This window comes from Melanotaenia boesemani, chromosome 13, assembly GCF_017639745.1.
Source record: "Melanotaenia boesemani isolate fMelBoe1 chromosome 13, fMelBoe1.pri, whole genome shotgun sequence".
NCBI classification, from domain to species: domain Eukaryota; kingdom Metazoa; phylum Chordata; class Actinopteri; order Atheriniformes; family Melanotaeniidae; genus Melanotaenia; species Melanotaenia boesemani.
This window is the reverse complement of record NC_055694.1, coordinates 9,293,682-9,310,169: the sequence shown is the minus strand read 5'-3', so window position 1 is coordinate 9,310,169 and position 16,488 is coordinate 9,293,682. Positions and strand designations below refer to the sequence as shown.

Genomic DNA, 16,488 nt, shown 5'->3' with positions numbered 1-16,488 from the left:
GTACTCCACCAGCTATGATCCTTTAGGGTCAAAACATCAGCTTTCTTGCACAGCTGGTGGGAAAAGAAAGCCTGTCCTGTCCGATCGTGGCAAGGACTGTAACTGAACATGTATGATTCTTTGGAAACGGAAGTTAAAACAAACATCTTTAGCCCTAGTGGGTGAATACACCAAGCTATGGCCATCATTTTTGTGCTTAATCATAAACTTCAGCATCTTGTGAAAAGTTGGATAAATTCCTCTCTTCTTACTCTCTTCCTCTTTTCTTCTTTTCTTTTTTACTTGAAAAGTCCAACCAGGGACAAGAGTTGCGAACTAGCTAAATGCTATATACTCTATAAGCAAAACATCAGTGGTTCTATGTCTCTTTGCATTGTCCCCGATAAACAAACTAATGATAATAATAATAATTTCCATTTCAATTATTTTACATAAATACCATTGATTTTATCGTTAGAAGGAGAGTGGTATGTTATCCAAACATTTTGACCATAATGCTTTAGAACATGTTATGATTAAGCAGGTTTAAGCATTAAAACAAATCTATAATCCAATCTATGTCTTACCTTGACTGCCACAAATTATGTGCTAATAGTTTTAAACCAGATCTACTAGCTTCTTGTTACTCTACCCATACCAGGCTGTAAAGCTTTGATTTCCATTTTAATGACACCCATCTGCAGCGCTTTTTTATAGAAAAATGTATCTGTGCATATTTGATGTGACCTTGTTGTAATCTTCACAAACAGCCTCTGCTCCCGTTTAATCGCTGCTATTGAACAGAAACACCCCTCCTCTTCCAACCCTCTGCTCTACTTTGGCCGAGTCTGAGTGCTGCACATGAACTCACTCTGGTCATGTGCAGTACACACTGAATCCTAAATTCCTGATGCTCCTAAATCCTGAGCAAAAACACATATTAATTTCATCTTGTTTTCAGTGCCAGGGGCCAATTTGAGCAGCTCGAGAACAGCTGCTGTTCGGCTGGCTTGAGCTTTCCTCCCATAGGATTTACGCGGGACTATTTTTTTAAATCCGTTTAATATCACACCCTGAAGCTGTATTATGCTATAGCTGAAGCTCATCTATAGTAACGCAGTTGCAAATCCCCAGATTTGTGTTTTGTTGCATTAATTTGTTTGTAGGTTAAATTTCCAAAAAACAAATATTCAGATTAGTATTGTGGTATCTACCATTAGGAATCAGTCTCTTTAAAACCTACTGGACACAAACTAGATGATTTAAAGTCACTATCCTGCTGGATATTGGACAAAGTCCAGTCCCACTTTGAGGGTCTAGTTTATTTTAAGAGGTTAAACCATGGAACTCATCCTCACACGGGTTAATTTAATCCAGCCTGGAAAGACTTAACCCTAATAATCCAAAATTGGGGTTAGATTTCCAGCAGGACTGAAGAGGTACAGTTGTGTAGTTCTGGATGCCAGGCTGCAGATTTAAAGACTGAGTTTAAAAATCAAACAAAGCTCAAACAAAGGCGTTTTATTCCAGTGGGAATGGCACCATCTTTTCTTTCTTTTCCAGCAAAGGCTCAAGCTTTGTCTCCTAAAAGCCCAGCCCTGTATTGGGTATTAAAGCTTTGACAGCATTTTTAATGAAAGCTGTTAAAAGAATTCACCCTGCCAGCTACTAACCAGTAGCACGCAGTATTTCCCTGCGGCCCAAGTTCTTTAATCTGAATTTATGAGTTGTGTGTTTTAGCCTTGTAGGCGCTGGGCTATGTATGCTTAGCATGCGTGACACAATAGCACATGACTGTAGAGGTTAACACGTGCAGCCTTTTGGGTCCTTTGTCTTATTCTGCCTGAGACCAATGCAGTGTCAAAGTCAATTCAACAGGGAGAAAAGTTCACGCTTCAACAGCCGCTCTACAACTTCTGCCACAGTTCTGCTGTATGAAGACATAAACGAAGAAATGTGCATATTTAAAACAAAATGTTTTTTTAAATAGTTTTCCAATTGCTCTAATCTCCATATGTTTTGTAAAAAAAAATCAATCATACCAGCAAGCAATAGCAGAAATGTACTTTATTGGTCGTCCAATGTTAAATCAAACCTATAAATGTTTACTCTCCTATCCAGCTCTGACATACTCGCACAGAATCACTGAAGTGGATATATGTGGTCGGGCAGTGCTGATGTGCTGGCACAAGACGTTACCAAATCAAAACATGCAGAAAGGGACAAGCAGTCTACAGGAGGATGGTAAATGGCCAAGGGAAATATGCAACCTCTCTCTTTAATTACATTTCTGTGTGTGCAGTGGTGAACGAGGAAGAACGGTGCATTGGGATCATTTTAATGGGCAAATCACTGATGAGGATACCACGAACTGCAAATGCACCTAGCTGTGAATATTTCAGCAGGCTTCTCAGAGCAACATCCACCATGTTCAGCAATGTCAGATGCATAAAATGCTTTCACATTTTGGAGGGCGTGCTTGCATGCCTTTCAGCAGAGTTCCCTGTCAAGCCAGTCACCAACGAGATAGATGGTGCTTTGGGTAGCTCCTGTAAATACAGAGGGAGCAGCATGAAAGCTGTCAGCTGCTCTGGCTTGTGCTGTCATGTAAAACACCCCATCTGCCTGACTATTTGTATTTTCCACAGTCCCATAACACTACCTGCGACAGACCCAAAACATTGCAAGTCCCACAGCTACAGTGTGATCTCCAGGTTTTGATCTGGACCATCTGGCACATGCTAAAATGTGCCATCATCTTCAGACTGGAAAATAACTAATACTAATGGTGACCTAAAATAAATTTGTGTTGTTCTAAAAATGGCTGAAAGAAAAAAGTCCATATCTGCAGGTCAGCTGGCAATGATTGAATCCCTTTTAACAACCATGAGGTTGTGCAAGGATTTGAGATGCAGGTTGCATTATCTCATTAGTATGTAGATTCTTTTAACAGCCCCTGTCTTCTCCTGTGATTTACCAACATTTGGCAGTTGGATTTCCTCCTCAAAGAAAGCGTCCTTGTGCTGAGGCCCCTTTGGTCATAAACAATGTTTAAAATAAATGTTTTGCAGTTAAACTGTAGCTACACTGTCAGGATGATTCCATTATATCCTATCATCTGTTGTATCTCACTAGACACTCAGTTTTACTAATAGTCCTTGCAGATTAGAATCAAGGCTTATTATAACAGAACCTACAGTAGTTTGGTAGTTTATTTTTACCATTGATGTTAATTCCTGTTTGTGGAGGTCTCAGCAAAAGAGGAAATGGGAGGAAGTGAGGGTCCATATAGTGCTTTTCACTTTAACTTTTTAATGCCAAGCAATTATTTGGAAAATTACAAAGGTAAATTCAGTTCCAAAGTCTTTTTTTCTCCATATTAATAAATGAAAACTTACAGATCTGAGATGAATGTTCTATGTGAACTTTTCCAGTTCTTCAACACTGTGATATTTTTTTTCAGTTCTGCCCAGGTGATGGCAAAATTTTGCTTGCTTTCTGATGACTCAGCAGTAAGTTTGAGATAAAGTTTTTATTGATTTATTCACTTATTTTTGCTAAATATTCAGCTACTTTGTAAGATAAACATCGAACCACTGAAAAGCTTCATCCACACACTAAACAATCCTGTTTTGTTTGTTTTTTTGTGATAGATGATGCTGACATGGGGGTCTCATGTTGGTCAGGGTTGAACATTCTTGTGAAATGGATGTTTGACAATTACTTTGTCAAACATCCATTTCCTCTTTTTCCTCATGTGCACTTTTTTATGATCGAGTTGTCTTGAATGATGGTGTGAACTGGTTCTCTCATGCATTCATGCTCAGTGCTCAGTGAATTGAGTTTAAATAAAAGTGGCAAATATATCTTTTTAGTTTTTTAATATTTTATATTCTTGCATCTGTGATTTTAACCTTAAACTGATGAGCACTAAATTTAACCAGGGAGTGGGAAAATGTAATTTTTTTCTATAGCAACAAAGCATTTCAGTCCCATTTGTGCATGTGGAAATGTTCTTTACTTTTACCATTAAACATAGCCCTGGGTTCTACTGTTGTTTTTCTTCAATTTAATCTTCCTTGAAGATGATGGCTTCCCACTATTCTTCCAGTTTTTAATCATGTGTTGGACAGTTCTTAACCCGATTTTAGTAGTTTCTGCTTTTCTCTGCTTGATGCATGCCAATGATTTGACCCTTCTTAAACAGACTAACATCTGTTCCACAACCACAGGATCTTTGACATGTTTTTCCACATGGTTGTTTAAGATATGAGAAGCTACTCATTCCATCAGTTTGGGTTGAATAACTTTATAAATTAGCCAGCTAAAAGCTAATCGCCCTTGGAGTAATTATCCAATTGTAGGCTCGTACCTATTTAAATCCAGGTGGAAACTTTTTGGGGGGGCCAGGCAGTGTATACCAGAGATGTAATTGCAACAAACTTTTAATCACAACTTTTTTTCTGTCATGGATTCAGCATATTTTGTGGCCTGAGTAGTTGCCAAGCAACCAGAGGAGACTTCAGGAAGTGAGCCTGGAAAAACTGATTTGAAAACCTTTTTTTTTTTTTTTTGGCCCCATAAATGTAAACTTACGAGATACAGTGTGTTTAAGGGATGGATTTTGAAAGATTTCTGTTTATTAGTGAAAAAATATACTGAGCTAGAATGCATCATTATTCCTTCAATGCTGATTGATTGATGGTGACAGATAAATTATGTTTTTAACAGTAAATAATGTGCTCAGAAATTGGCCTTAATTTGATGTATGAAAATCATTCTCATTCTTATTAAACTATTTTTGTGCTGATCAAAGTTTTTATTCTCAGAAATTCGCTCCTATTGCTCTTGCTTTCTTGAGGCTGGAGAGAATAACACTTGTTTAACCACAGGAAGTACAGATGACATAACTTTCCAAGCGCAACAAGCTATTAGTAGATTCTCACCAGACAGTGGGGATAGCGGATGGTGTTTGCCCATCTTAAGTGTTATTACAGCAAACGTGTACTTTGTACTTGCAGAAGCTTGGAGGACAGGCACATTTTCACTGGAAATGAATGCATTTCATCTAACAGTTATTATCTCCCACTGCAAAGATGGTTTACACAGACAAACAGAAATGAAATATGATATTTTAGTTTGTGTTTGCAGCGAGTTATTAAGGTGATTAAATGTACTGGGCATGCAGCTGAAGGAGAGTGGAAGGGGAGGCGTGATTACTGCAGGAAACTGAGCGCCAATAGCCAGCAGCTGTGTATTCACCCTAAGAACAAGGAGTAAGAGCCAGATCGATACTTCTCTTGTCTCTCCCTCCGCTCATCACCAAAGGGTGCAGAGGAAGTGAAAAGCTACAAGATACATATATTATAGGCCTGCTTGGTGGCTCTGAGGGGTACAGAGCTGCAGCTCCTGGTTCTGCTTGTTAGCGAGCCTTGCATAGATTTAACTGGATCTGTATGTCAGCAGCAGGCTATGTGACATCACATCCCAATGGGCTAATGATGGGTAGCGGGGGGGGCTTGACAAAGCAGCAGCAATTTCCCTGGCCCTGAGAGCATTATTATTTTGTCAGATCACATTTACTGTGTGTTCTGGATTGTATCCACATTTTATACTGTAGAAATGTTATTTTTTTGTACATTTTTGTTCTACTCCTCCACCTTTTATTTAGTAAAAGATTTATTTAGATAATTTATTTAGCAGAATTTGAATCAACATGATAAAAATGAAGTAAATTCACAAGATATGTTGCCTTACTACAGTTTACTAATGCAAAACTTAAAACTATTAATGCTTGTTGACAGCTTTTTTTCCTAATATGGAAAAACCTGTGGGACTTGTCCAGTTTGATGTGATGTTATTGATGCTAACATTAAATTAATATCACGGTCTGTAAAATAAAATAAAATAAAATTCAATAGCTTTTAATCACAAAGAACTTTGTAATGGATGTGGTTGATTGAGCCCATTGTTTATGCTCTGTGGCTCAGGTCTTTACATTTTTGCTACAGAACAAATAGTAGCTCCTTAATGCAACTAAATAATAAAAAAACAAAGATCAAATAAATATTGCTTTAATAGGGATTTTTTAAAAATCTCAGATGTCATGCTTATCAAGTATGTTTTTTTTTTTTTTTTTTAATTTTAGCAGAAAACAAAAAAATATCCTCTTCTTGACACATAACCTGATGAACTAAAAACTGATTTTCCTCACTGGGATATATTTTTCACAGGAAGTTCAGAGGAAGCTACATAAGATACTTGAAAAGTGTCAACAATGAGGGTTTAGTCTGTTTGCAAAAGCTGCGGCCTTGAAAACCTTTGTGCTTGTGCATTATTTGTCATCTGGCTCTGAATTTCCAACACAACTACGTCTGAAAGCAGCGTTTGTTGTAATACAGCCAACTCAGCACGAAGAGCAGTATTCAGCCAGTATAATGGGACTGTTTTACGTTAATACAGTATATGAGTGGGTGACTTGCATCTCAAAGGTCCACAGTCTAAATACAATTTTAGTCAAAGGCAGTGTTTTTGTGTAAGAGCTGTGAGACAGGACTAAAATATGCAGTTATTGCAGTTATAGTTATGTAGGGAAAGACAAAAAAACCTTCATTTCATGATGGATTAAATTCAAGAGACTGAGTTCACGCCAAGTGCATATATGCACAGATAAACCTTATTAAAAACAGTGTCACATCTGCTTTACATGCTTTAGAGTGGAGACCTCTCCTCATAAAAAAATGTCTGTAAATTTGCAAAGGAATAAAACACAACCAATCACAATTTAAATGCTGTGGAAGAAATTTAAGTGATCAAAACACAAATAGATGTTATTGCTGCTAAAAGAGGTTCCAGGATATATTTAGATTTTTATATGCAGTTTTGCCTTAGTTTTTTGTTAAACAGATCATAATATAGGGTTTATGTCTTGTACTGTTGTTCATCTGAGGTTGTGGTGAGGACCAGATTTTTCTTTTATTATGTCCAACCATAGAACTAAAATTGGGGGTGGATGCACAGTTAAATGGACTAAATTGTTTTCTGTGGCCAGAAAAGGCTTGTTTTGTCAGCAAAGCTCATATTAAAGGTACAAACTAGCATCATTACTCCAGTGGCCTCTGTAGTCCCTGGCTGTTTTTGAGACTTCCACAGACCTGCTTGCTGACAGAAACATTAATGTATTGAAAACTTCTAATTCTTTGTACAGTCAGCTCACATTCAGCTCTGGCAGGCATACCTGCCACTCCACACATGCCACCAGAGGACAAAGTCCTAGGTCTGGAACACAATCAAGGCAGCGCTCAGTGCTGTACCAAGCCATGATTGAATGGAACTCATTTCCAGCTCAGACCTGATGGAGAGCACAATAAAACAAGCTTCAAAAACCAAATCAAGTCCCACTTGCTAGCTCTGTGCATGCAGCCATATATGTACGTTTCATGCTGCATGTGGAAATCTGCTGTTGTACTGTATGCTTACTGCTTGTGCATGTAGTGTATGTATGAGTTTATAAAAAGTGGTAATATGATTGGTAATATATTTATGAGGAAAAAGTATTATTACTTTTCTTTTTTTTTATTCAAGTGATGGTTTTGTTCTTGTTGGCATCCATCAGCTAATGCCAAACATAAGATCATAAAACATGAGGTTATAAAATTATAGTCAGTAGTTTCATAAAAGGCACTCCTCTGTCTTAGGGTTAGGGGTTGCTCATCTGGTACCTTTGTGTAGCTGTGAAGCTGTGAGTATTTAAAGCAACTGTAGTCAATATTATTACTAAACTGACTGATTAGGTGTAATGTGAATGAGGTACAGAGAGCCGTCCCACGACTCTGCAGCTCTCCTAGGATCCCTCTCACAAGTCATAATGCTGTTTTAGGCTGCAGGAGTCAGTTGCTTTCATTTAAAAAAAAACAAACTCTGTACACTACTTACTCCACAACCAAACAAACCCAGTTAGCAACCAGCTGGTGAACATACTGGAGCATTTAACAACTAAAGAGCTGGATGTTTCCTTTAGGAATTATTTGACATTAAACAAACCTAAAAGGAAGGAGAATATTGCAATTATTTATCAGCTAGCTATAGAGGCACAGCTGTCAGCAGGAATTTGTAAACAGGAAACCCCTTACTAACAACTTCACCATATTAATATAAAAGGTGATAATATTTCAGTGTCATGTTTACAGGTAGTTTTTGTTACCCCAAGAGGTCAGAATGAATAAGGGATAAATGTTGGTGCATTCTGAAAGCTAGAAAATGTAGTTCATTATATTTATTTGCTCTTTACATGCAAAATAGCCAGTTTTCATGGCCAAGTATGAACCAGACTTCAGCATACTCTCACTCTGAGCTGCTCTCAGTCTCAGTGGGAAAGATTTCCATGTTACACATGGTAGAGCTTTAAAGTCTGTGGTGAATCAGCCATGCAGTTTTGTTCTTTTGACCCTGTTAACGCTGCGCTGCAGTGCAATGAAGTGGGAATACGAAGTGATTATTTCACATGCTTTAGCTTGTAACAGCTTTGTCACTGAGCAATGCAGTTGCAGACTAAACACAAAAAATATCAAACATTCAGTTTTTGAATCAGATTTATTTTTTGTTGTGACATGTTAGTGTGTCATTTTCCCACTTAACTTGTAACTATTTTGAGAGGTTACTGTAAAATAACATTTAGTTAATTACTAATTTAGTGTCATTAGAAAAATAGTAATAATACAGATACAAATTTGATCAACCTTATAAATGTTTTTCATTTAAAACTATAAAATGATGGATATCTGATTTTTAGACATTGACAGTCATATGAATCACTCACCTTCCCTACCTCTCTACTTACCCCATTAGCCCCACCCTCCCCGTGGATTCAACCCACTACTCCTCATAAATAACTCTAAACTGCTTGATACCATGAGCTATATTATACTTGTAACTGTAGAATTTTTGCCATTGCCATTTCCTTTTGATGTTTATTATGTTATCCAACTCCCTCTGTCTTTCACTAATTTCTTCTCATGTTATAAGTTCATCTTTATGTACAATACAAATTTTTTATTTACTGATAGTTTTCTCCATTAACTTATCACCTGTGCAGTTATTATATTCTGTGATGCCATTTTTACCATTTTAATGACTTTTTATGTGTAGTTTTTGGTTTTTTTTTTGTTTGTTTGTTTGTTTGTTTTTTCCTTCGGCATGACTCTGTCCACTTTAAAGTTGCTCATCTGGGACAAATAAAGTGTTTTTTAATTTGAATGTAAATTTATCAGCCTTCATTCTAACAGTATATTTTCTGCAAACTCAGCACTTTTAAATCTGATTTTGCATTATATTTAATTATAAATTATTATTGGTGTCCATAGTTTACTTTCAGAAGTTTGCACCGTTTCAATAACGCTTGTAGGATCTAAATATCTTGTAAAATGGACTAAATTGACTAGCAGGTACGGTTTTTGTTTTTAGTTTGTTGTTAAAGGGTTTAATTCTGTCACTAACATAAGCTGCTGATGCTGCGGTCCATTGTTTATTTAGCTTATTGGTGGTGGTACATATTTTATCTTTTTTTATTTAACTGATGTATATTTTCCTATCTTTGTTATATGTATTATCTTTGAGTCAATAAATCTATGATAGTCTGTGCTATCATGTCTATGTTGATTTCTTAATCCAGGCCACAAAAAGATTTTGCTATATAGGACAATAAAGGTGCTTTGTTACTTTTTTACATAGTCAAGTCAAAGATCACCACCTGTTAAGACTACAAATGGAATTAGTGTGTAAATATTTACATATTCAGTGTATATGTAAGTATACACACATAAAGCTGGTGTGTTAAAATGACACATTTGAGTATGCAAGTTTCTGCAGAGCAGGGACACAAACTTCATTTTCAAACATCACCTGCAGTCCAGGAATTCATTCACCCTGTAATTATGCATTAGCCTGCTGGCCATTGTCACACAGACAGACAGACGAACAGATGCATTTAACCAAACAATGACAAAATCACAAAAACTGTGAGCATTATTTCTTTCTTATCCTGCCCTCATGATGCTCAGCACTTGTCTGGATGGGTGGGCAATTTAGCACATTTTTGTGTGTAGGTATGTGTTGGTGTGTCAGTGTGTAGGTGTGCTTCGGTTTGTCAGCAGTGGCGCCTACAGGACGTGAACATGTGGGGCCACAGCCGGCTCGGGTGGATGATTTGTGGCAGGCTGAGCTGTTGTAAAACGCTGGTGTATTTGTCAGTGCACTGCGTTGCCCATCCAGTACTGACTCAGATAAGTGGCTGGTCTTGCACTGTAGAGTGTACGGGAGGTTAGAGGGGTGTAAGAAGTGGCAAAGCATCACAGAGGAATGAAAATGTGTGCAGTTAACATTCCACATTCAGCTCCCAGGCAAGATTTCATGCTTGCTGTGGGAGAGGGCTCTTACCATTGACTGATTGTGAGTCACTCCACTCTCATACAGACAGAATCTATTAAAGTGAATTTAATGCAACATGGGTTTCTGCTGAGCAAATTATGAGTTTTCATAACCTTGATGCAAAATTACTCATGTTTAAAGTAAGCTTTAAGAATGATTAAATACTAAAATCCCTCAACTTTGGTACTTTGCCCTGGTTTGTATTTGTGTTCTTCAGGCTTATTTTGCTGGTGTGTTACTGAGGCACTTAGCCACGTCATGCTTATATTTGTGACACAACATCTTCTATATGTGATGCGTAGGAAGTGATATTGAATACATTTTTATCCAGAAAAGCTGTATATCAAGACTGTCATCAGATGTCAATTTGCTGTTTTCTGCAAGGATGATATTAACATTGGACATAAGTTTAAAGTTTTATCTCAGATTATTTAAATCTGTATTTATTTCCAGATGATACTGAAATACAAGTATCAAACGTTTCTTTTTGTCTCAGGATTTCTGTTTAAGTGAGCATGAGAGAAGATTTTATTGCTCTTTGTGGTTAGAGCAAAACAAACCAGAATTTAGTCCAAAGTAAGTAGATTTCAGATAGCAAAGAACCAAAAAAGATTTGTGCAAAAAGGGATCCATTTCCTGCACTGAAACAAATAGCATCTCTTAAGTAAAAAGCTCATTTACATGTATGAGTCACAAAATAGTTTTTGTGTGCATTGTCAGCGCCATACCTCCAGGCTGTATATCACCGTGATGTCTTATATTTGGCCTCTGGCAGTCAGGCTTCTTTTTCTTTTTTTTTTCCTTTTTTCTGTAACAATTTATACAGTAAACGGAATAGACTGTCCTATTTGCTAGGAATAATAAGTGATGCCATCTATCTTTTGCTTTTCACTCACACTGCTCTATTGCACTTATGTGTTTAGTCGTACCGTGTTGGAGATATTGATTGAATGCAGTTTATGTATGGTTTAAATCACTTAAATAACAATAAAAATAAGAATTTGTCATGCAGTGGAATTAAACTAAGATTTCATGTGAATATAGTTAATTTAACCTCAATGCACTCATATTCATGGGTAGCACAGTGGTGTGGGAGAACATGTAAACACTACACTATTATTTCCCTAATTTCCCAACCCTAATTGTTGATTCTGAGTTGAATACACAAGTTTGAGCATGCACTATTGTTGGTCTGGCCCTGCAATGGACTGATAATCTGTCCAGAGTGAATTCAACCTCTTGTCTTATTACAGGAGGGATAGGTTCCAGTTTTCTAGCAACCCTAAATGTGATAAAGCCAGTATTAAAAATTAATTAAATAGTTACAGTTGCTTCATAATGTTTTATCCTCCTTAACAACCATCTAATATAGTGATACAACTGAAGACACGAGATACCGTCATCCATTTAAAGCCCAAGTGCAATACAGCCTCCCACCACTTGGTGGCGGTAATGTTGGTTGTTCAACAAACTCCAATAAGCAGAAGAAGACACTCAGCGAACCGCTACCCTGTAGCTAGTATTCATTTATTCATTCATTCATTCATTCATTCATTCATTCATTCATTCATTCATTCATTCATTCATTTATTTATTTATTTATGTATGTATGTATGTATGTATGTATGTATGTATGTAGCTAAAGTTATGAAGAAGTATGGTCCCTGGACATAACTGAGTATGGTGTATGGTGAGTTCGGTGTTAGACCGAAGCACTGAAGCCTTCAACACAAAAGCAGGGCTCTAGCAATCAAACATGCAATACTCGTGGGAAAGCTTTTCACAAACAAACAAGTAAACAAAAATACAGAAAATGAGCTACAGCTTCAAATAATGTCATCATGCCTGGCAAGTTTATAAAATAAATAATTATAATTTTTTTCTAATTAAATAGTTTCTATTTAAATATCTAAACTATACATTTATTAATTTTTTTATTTAATTAGAATCTTTTATCATCTTTTATTGATCAAATCGCAATGTTTTTCCATCAGGGTTTGTTTTTGTTTTTTTTGTTTTGTTTGTTTTTTTTTTTTTTTTTTTTTTTTTTTTGTCTTAGTAAAATAGGGTTTTAAATATTGGGAGATTGTGTGCTTATAGGACTGACTTGAACCTTGATTTTACTTCATGAATTCTTAGCCTACTGGGTATCTTGTGCATTGTTCAGTTTCACATTCACGTAATATATAAATATCTTTGTGATGCTTTCATTGTATCATGTCATAATTTTTTATATATATATAATTTTTCCCCTACTTAAAGGTGATGCCTCCTCCTGTGCTTTTCTATTATTTAGAAGATATATTTTTTAGTCATAGCTCTTCATTACTCTTACCCAGCTCATGCACATAACAATAGCAAAATGAACAGACTAGTAAATGCCTTGCCTTCCCTATTTTTGACCAACCAGATGGCCAATCAGGGCAGACAGGGGTCTGAAAGAACCAAAGTGTTTTAGCGAGAAGGTTACAAGGCATGCTGCAGCAATGAGAACCAGTAAATAACATGATATAGCTGTAACGGAGCATAATACAGGCTCTATAAGCCAATGCTATATGATCCAAAGCTTGGGGCACAGCAGGGCATAATGGCAATGTGCATTGATTGAGAAAATGGCCAGTTCATAAGCTTCAGTGGTTTACAGTGTCACTTCCAATGCTGAGTCTAACTTCTCCACTACATCATTTTGAAAAATGTGACTGTAAAAAGTGGGCAGGCTGCTGAGAGGGGTTGAAACCATTTTAACACCTAAAGCGGGATGTGTTTGAGCTGAGTGTTTGCTCACTCTTTTTCTGTATTACATTTATGATGTAGCAAATCATGACCAACTCTACATCTGTGACGTTGTAGGGTCCAAAGTAATATGAACATTTTGATGCCACTTTCAAACCCATACAAGGCTCATTTTTATAAATGTGGTACAAACATCAACAATGTCAACATTAACACCAGCACTGTTAGGCTTCAGGAAGCAGGAGGAAACCAACCATTTATATAACGGAAAAGTTGTAAAACTGCTAAATGTCCACAGAACAGAATAAAAATGGTTTTTGCTTTCAGTATGCAGAGAGAATTCTCCTGAAGGAGTTATCTCACATTTCATGATATATTCTATATAAACTCAGCAACTTTCTGTGCATCATACAGCAGGATATTATGTTGAAAACAGAAGCTGATCACAAATAGATTTTCCAGAACCAGAGAAAAATGAGTGTATTGGCAATGTTTTTATTTTATCTTTATTTTTATTTTACTTTATTTATTCTATCACTTGCTCAGAGTAAATGATTGGAAATGTGGTTGGAAATAGTTTTTTAATAATGACAATTTAAACGAACATTCATATTTAACATAACATTGATTAAATCCATTTCTAGTTTAACTGGATGTTAAACAACTTTTAATACTTTTCATAATTTTCCTATTTGTACCTTCATAATTTTTTTTATTTTTTTTATCAGTGTTTGTGTATGCATGTGTGTTTTCCCATATAACTTGCTACTAGTGCCCCCTCTGGTGGTTTATTCAGTTAAACAGCTTACAGTATGTGGGAATTTCCTGTAGACAACAATGGCTTTGCTTTGCTCTGCTGTACTATATTAAATGTGCAATATAGAAAAGATAACGTATGAGGGCTTTTTTCCCCAAGGACACACAAGAAGAGAAACACTTCTAAATGAGCTCTAACTCATTAGCTTTAAGGAAAGATGTGTCTGCTCTTCTCTTTTGGTTTTAAATTGTACACAAATGGCTCTTTAACTGTTATGCTTCGTTAATTACAGCCTATAAATAGGGAGAAACACTGACACGTTTTTAGTAAACATTCTTCAGAGAACTGCAACATAAACAAGATTAAAAATTTAGAAATGTGAAAGATAATTAATCCAAAGTTTTTGGTACAAGTTAATAATTCACATCGACATCAGATTGCATGTACAAAACAATCACATGAATTCCATGTTTAATCGATCATGTCTGTGTTTCTCATTTCTCCACATTGTAGGTTAAGCCCTTCAGGTCCGTAGACCTGTCGTGATTGCAGACATGTTTTAAAGACGATACTTCAGTCACCATGAAAGGGTTAGGAGCCAGTCGCAGTCGTCACCTCTCTGACTCTTGTGAACCAGCGGGATGCCCTCAAAAGCCTCTGTGTCCTTTAACATCTGACCCTCACAGCTCCTTTCTGTTGAGCCCTACCATAAACCATTATGGCACTCTGGACCCCCATCTCCATCAGTGCTCTCCCACAAGCCCTACCTCCCTGACCCCTGACTGCCTGCTGCCTTTCAGCCAGATGACCAATAGCAGCACCTTCCCTCGTCTGCATTTTACCCCCCAGACAGACCAGCTTGACTGTGGCCAGACCTGCATGGCTGGTGGTGGAGCTGGGCAGGGCAGCAGGGCAGGTACACTGTCCACATCCTTGTCTATGGGTATGGGCTTGGGTTTTGGACTGACAGGTGCCCCTATGATTACTAGTGGATCAGCTACCATCTCCTCTGCAGCTGCAGCCAAGATGAACCGGTTACCCTCCAACCTTCTGGATCAGCTTGAGAGGCACCTGCCCTTGCAGCGTGACGGTTTCAGTACGCTGCAGTTCCACAGAGGACGTATGTCCAAGCAACGCAGTGAAAGTCCAGGACGCATACGCCACCTTATGCACTCTGTGCAGAAGTTATTTGCTAAGTCCCAGTCTTTGGAAAACTCTGCAATGAAGGGCAGCATAAATGGACGCTCTACTGGTGGAACAACGGGAGAGGGAGAAGATGGCGGTAGACCAAGTCGCAGAAGCAAGAGTAAAGACAGGGCTAAGACTGAGGGGCCAAAACAGAGACCTAGACCTAATACGATAGGCCTCTGGAGCTCAGATGATGCCCTGGACTCTGACACTACCAAAGCAGGCACTATTGCTGTAGGTTACCGCAACCCACTGACCATGATGACTCTTGGCAGAGCAGTGTCAGACAGCCAGGCACCCCTCAGACATATCCCACAGGGCTACAACACAATTTCTACACATTCTCTCAAGACCTCAAAAAGCAGCAGCGACCTCAAGTTTCTGGCATGTCCAGCAATGCAAGTGGGATTCAAGGAAGAGGAGGCAAAAAACAGGGGAAGCAAGGATGATATGGTGGTGAAGAGGGGCTCCTGGTCAACGCTCACCCTCAGCCAGGCCAGGCAAGTGTTGCAGAAGGGCTCTGCCACTGTCAACAGGACTCTGCTCAAATCTAAGTCGTGCCATCAAGACTTGACACAACAGTTCCTTCAGGTAGGCAGAGCTGTGTATCATAGTCATCATCAACATTTTCTTCATGATTTTGTCTACTGATTTTTATTGGTTTATTTTGAGTTACAGAAAACGTTGTCTTCTTTATTCATTTCTTATGCTTTGTATTGTTTATGCTGTTTTTTTTACAAAGCTTAACTTCTATGTATGTATATATATATATATATATATATATATATATATATATATATATTTTTTTTTTTTTTTTTTTTTTTTTTTTTTTTTTCGCAAGTACTGTAACTGCAAATAAATCCAGTATCAGTTCAAACTTGTGAGCTAAATCAGACCCAATTTCTGCATGACATAATCTCAAAGAACAAAAAATTTTCATATTCCAGGTCCCCCTGGAGGACTGGACAGGGACTTTGGGTCGTGGACGGGCCAGGGGAACCGAGATCCCTTGTCGAAGGATGCGAAGTGGCAGCTATGTGAAAGCTATGGGAGACTTAGAAGACAGTGACGACTCAGAAGGAAGCCCCAAACCATCGCCCAAATCTGCAGCTCGTCGTCAAAGCTATCTGAAGGCCACCCAGCAGTCTCTGAGCGAGCAGCAGCCGCCACCACCTCCACGCAAGTGAGTTCCACAGCACAGACTCTCAAATTCTTTAAACTGGAATTATGGCTTAAATGATCATGCTCATTGTTTTGCCACAGTTAAGTTTGTGCTTTTTTACTTTACATTCATTAAACCACAAGCAGGATCTGAGTTAATCTTCTTAAATATTATGGAAGATACTTTTTTCTCTTGTTCTCAAAGGTAGTCAGCAGGTGGCAGCATACCATCACAAATAATTGCT

The 16,488-nt window shown here is 37.6% G+C and overlaps 1 protein-coding gene across 3 annotated transcripts in view; it reads left to right on the top strand.

Annotated features, from left to right (window-relative positions):
- dlgap4a (discs, large (Drosophila) homolog-associated protein 4a) overlaps positions 1-16,488 on the top strand; it is a 98,447-nt gene that overhangs the window by 62,076 nt on the left and 19,883 nt on the right. For all 3 annotated transcript variants that reach the window (XR_006012462.1, XR_006012463.1, XM_042004097.1), the window contains exons 2-3: positions 14,408-15,673; positions 16,030-16,265. Coding sequence is in view for 1 of the 3 variants with exons in the window: in XM_042004097.1 (XP_041860031.1) it covers positions 14,477-15,673; positions 16,030-16,265 (1,433 nt within the window). In the remaining 2 variants the exon portion in view is untranslated. The remainder of the gene's footprint in view (positions 1-14,407; positions 15,674-16,029; positions 16,266-16,488) is intronic.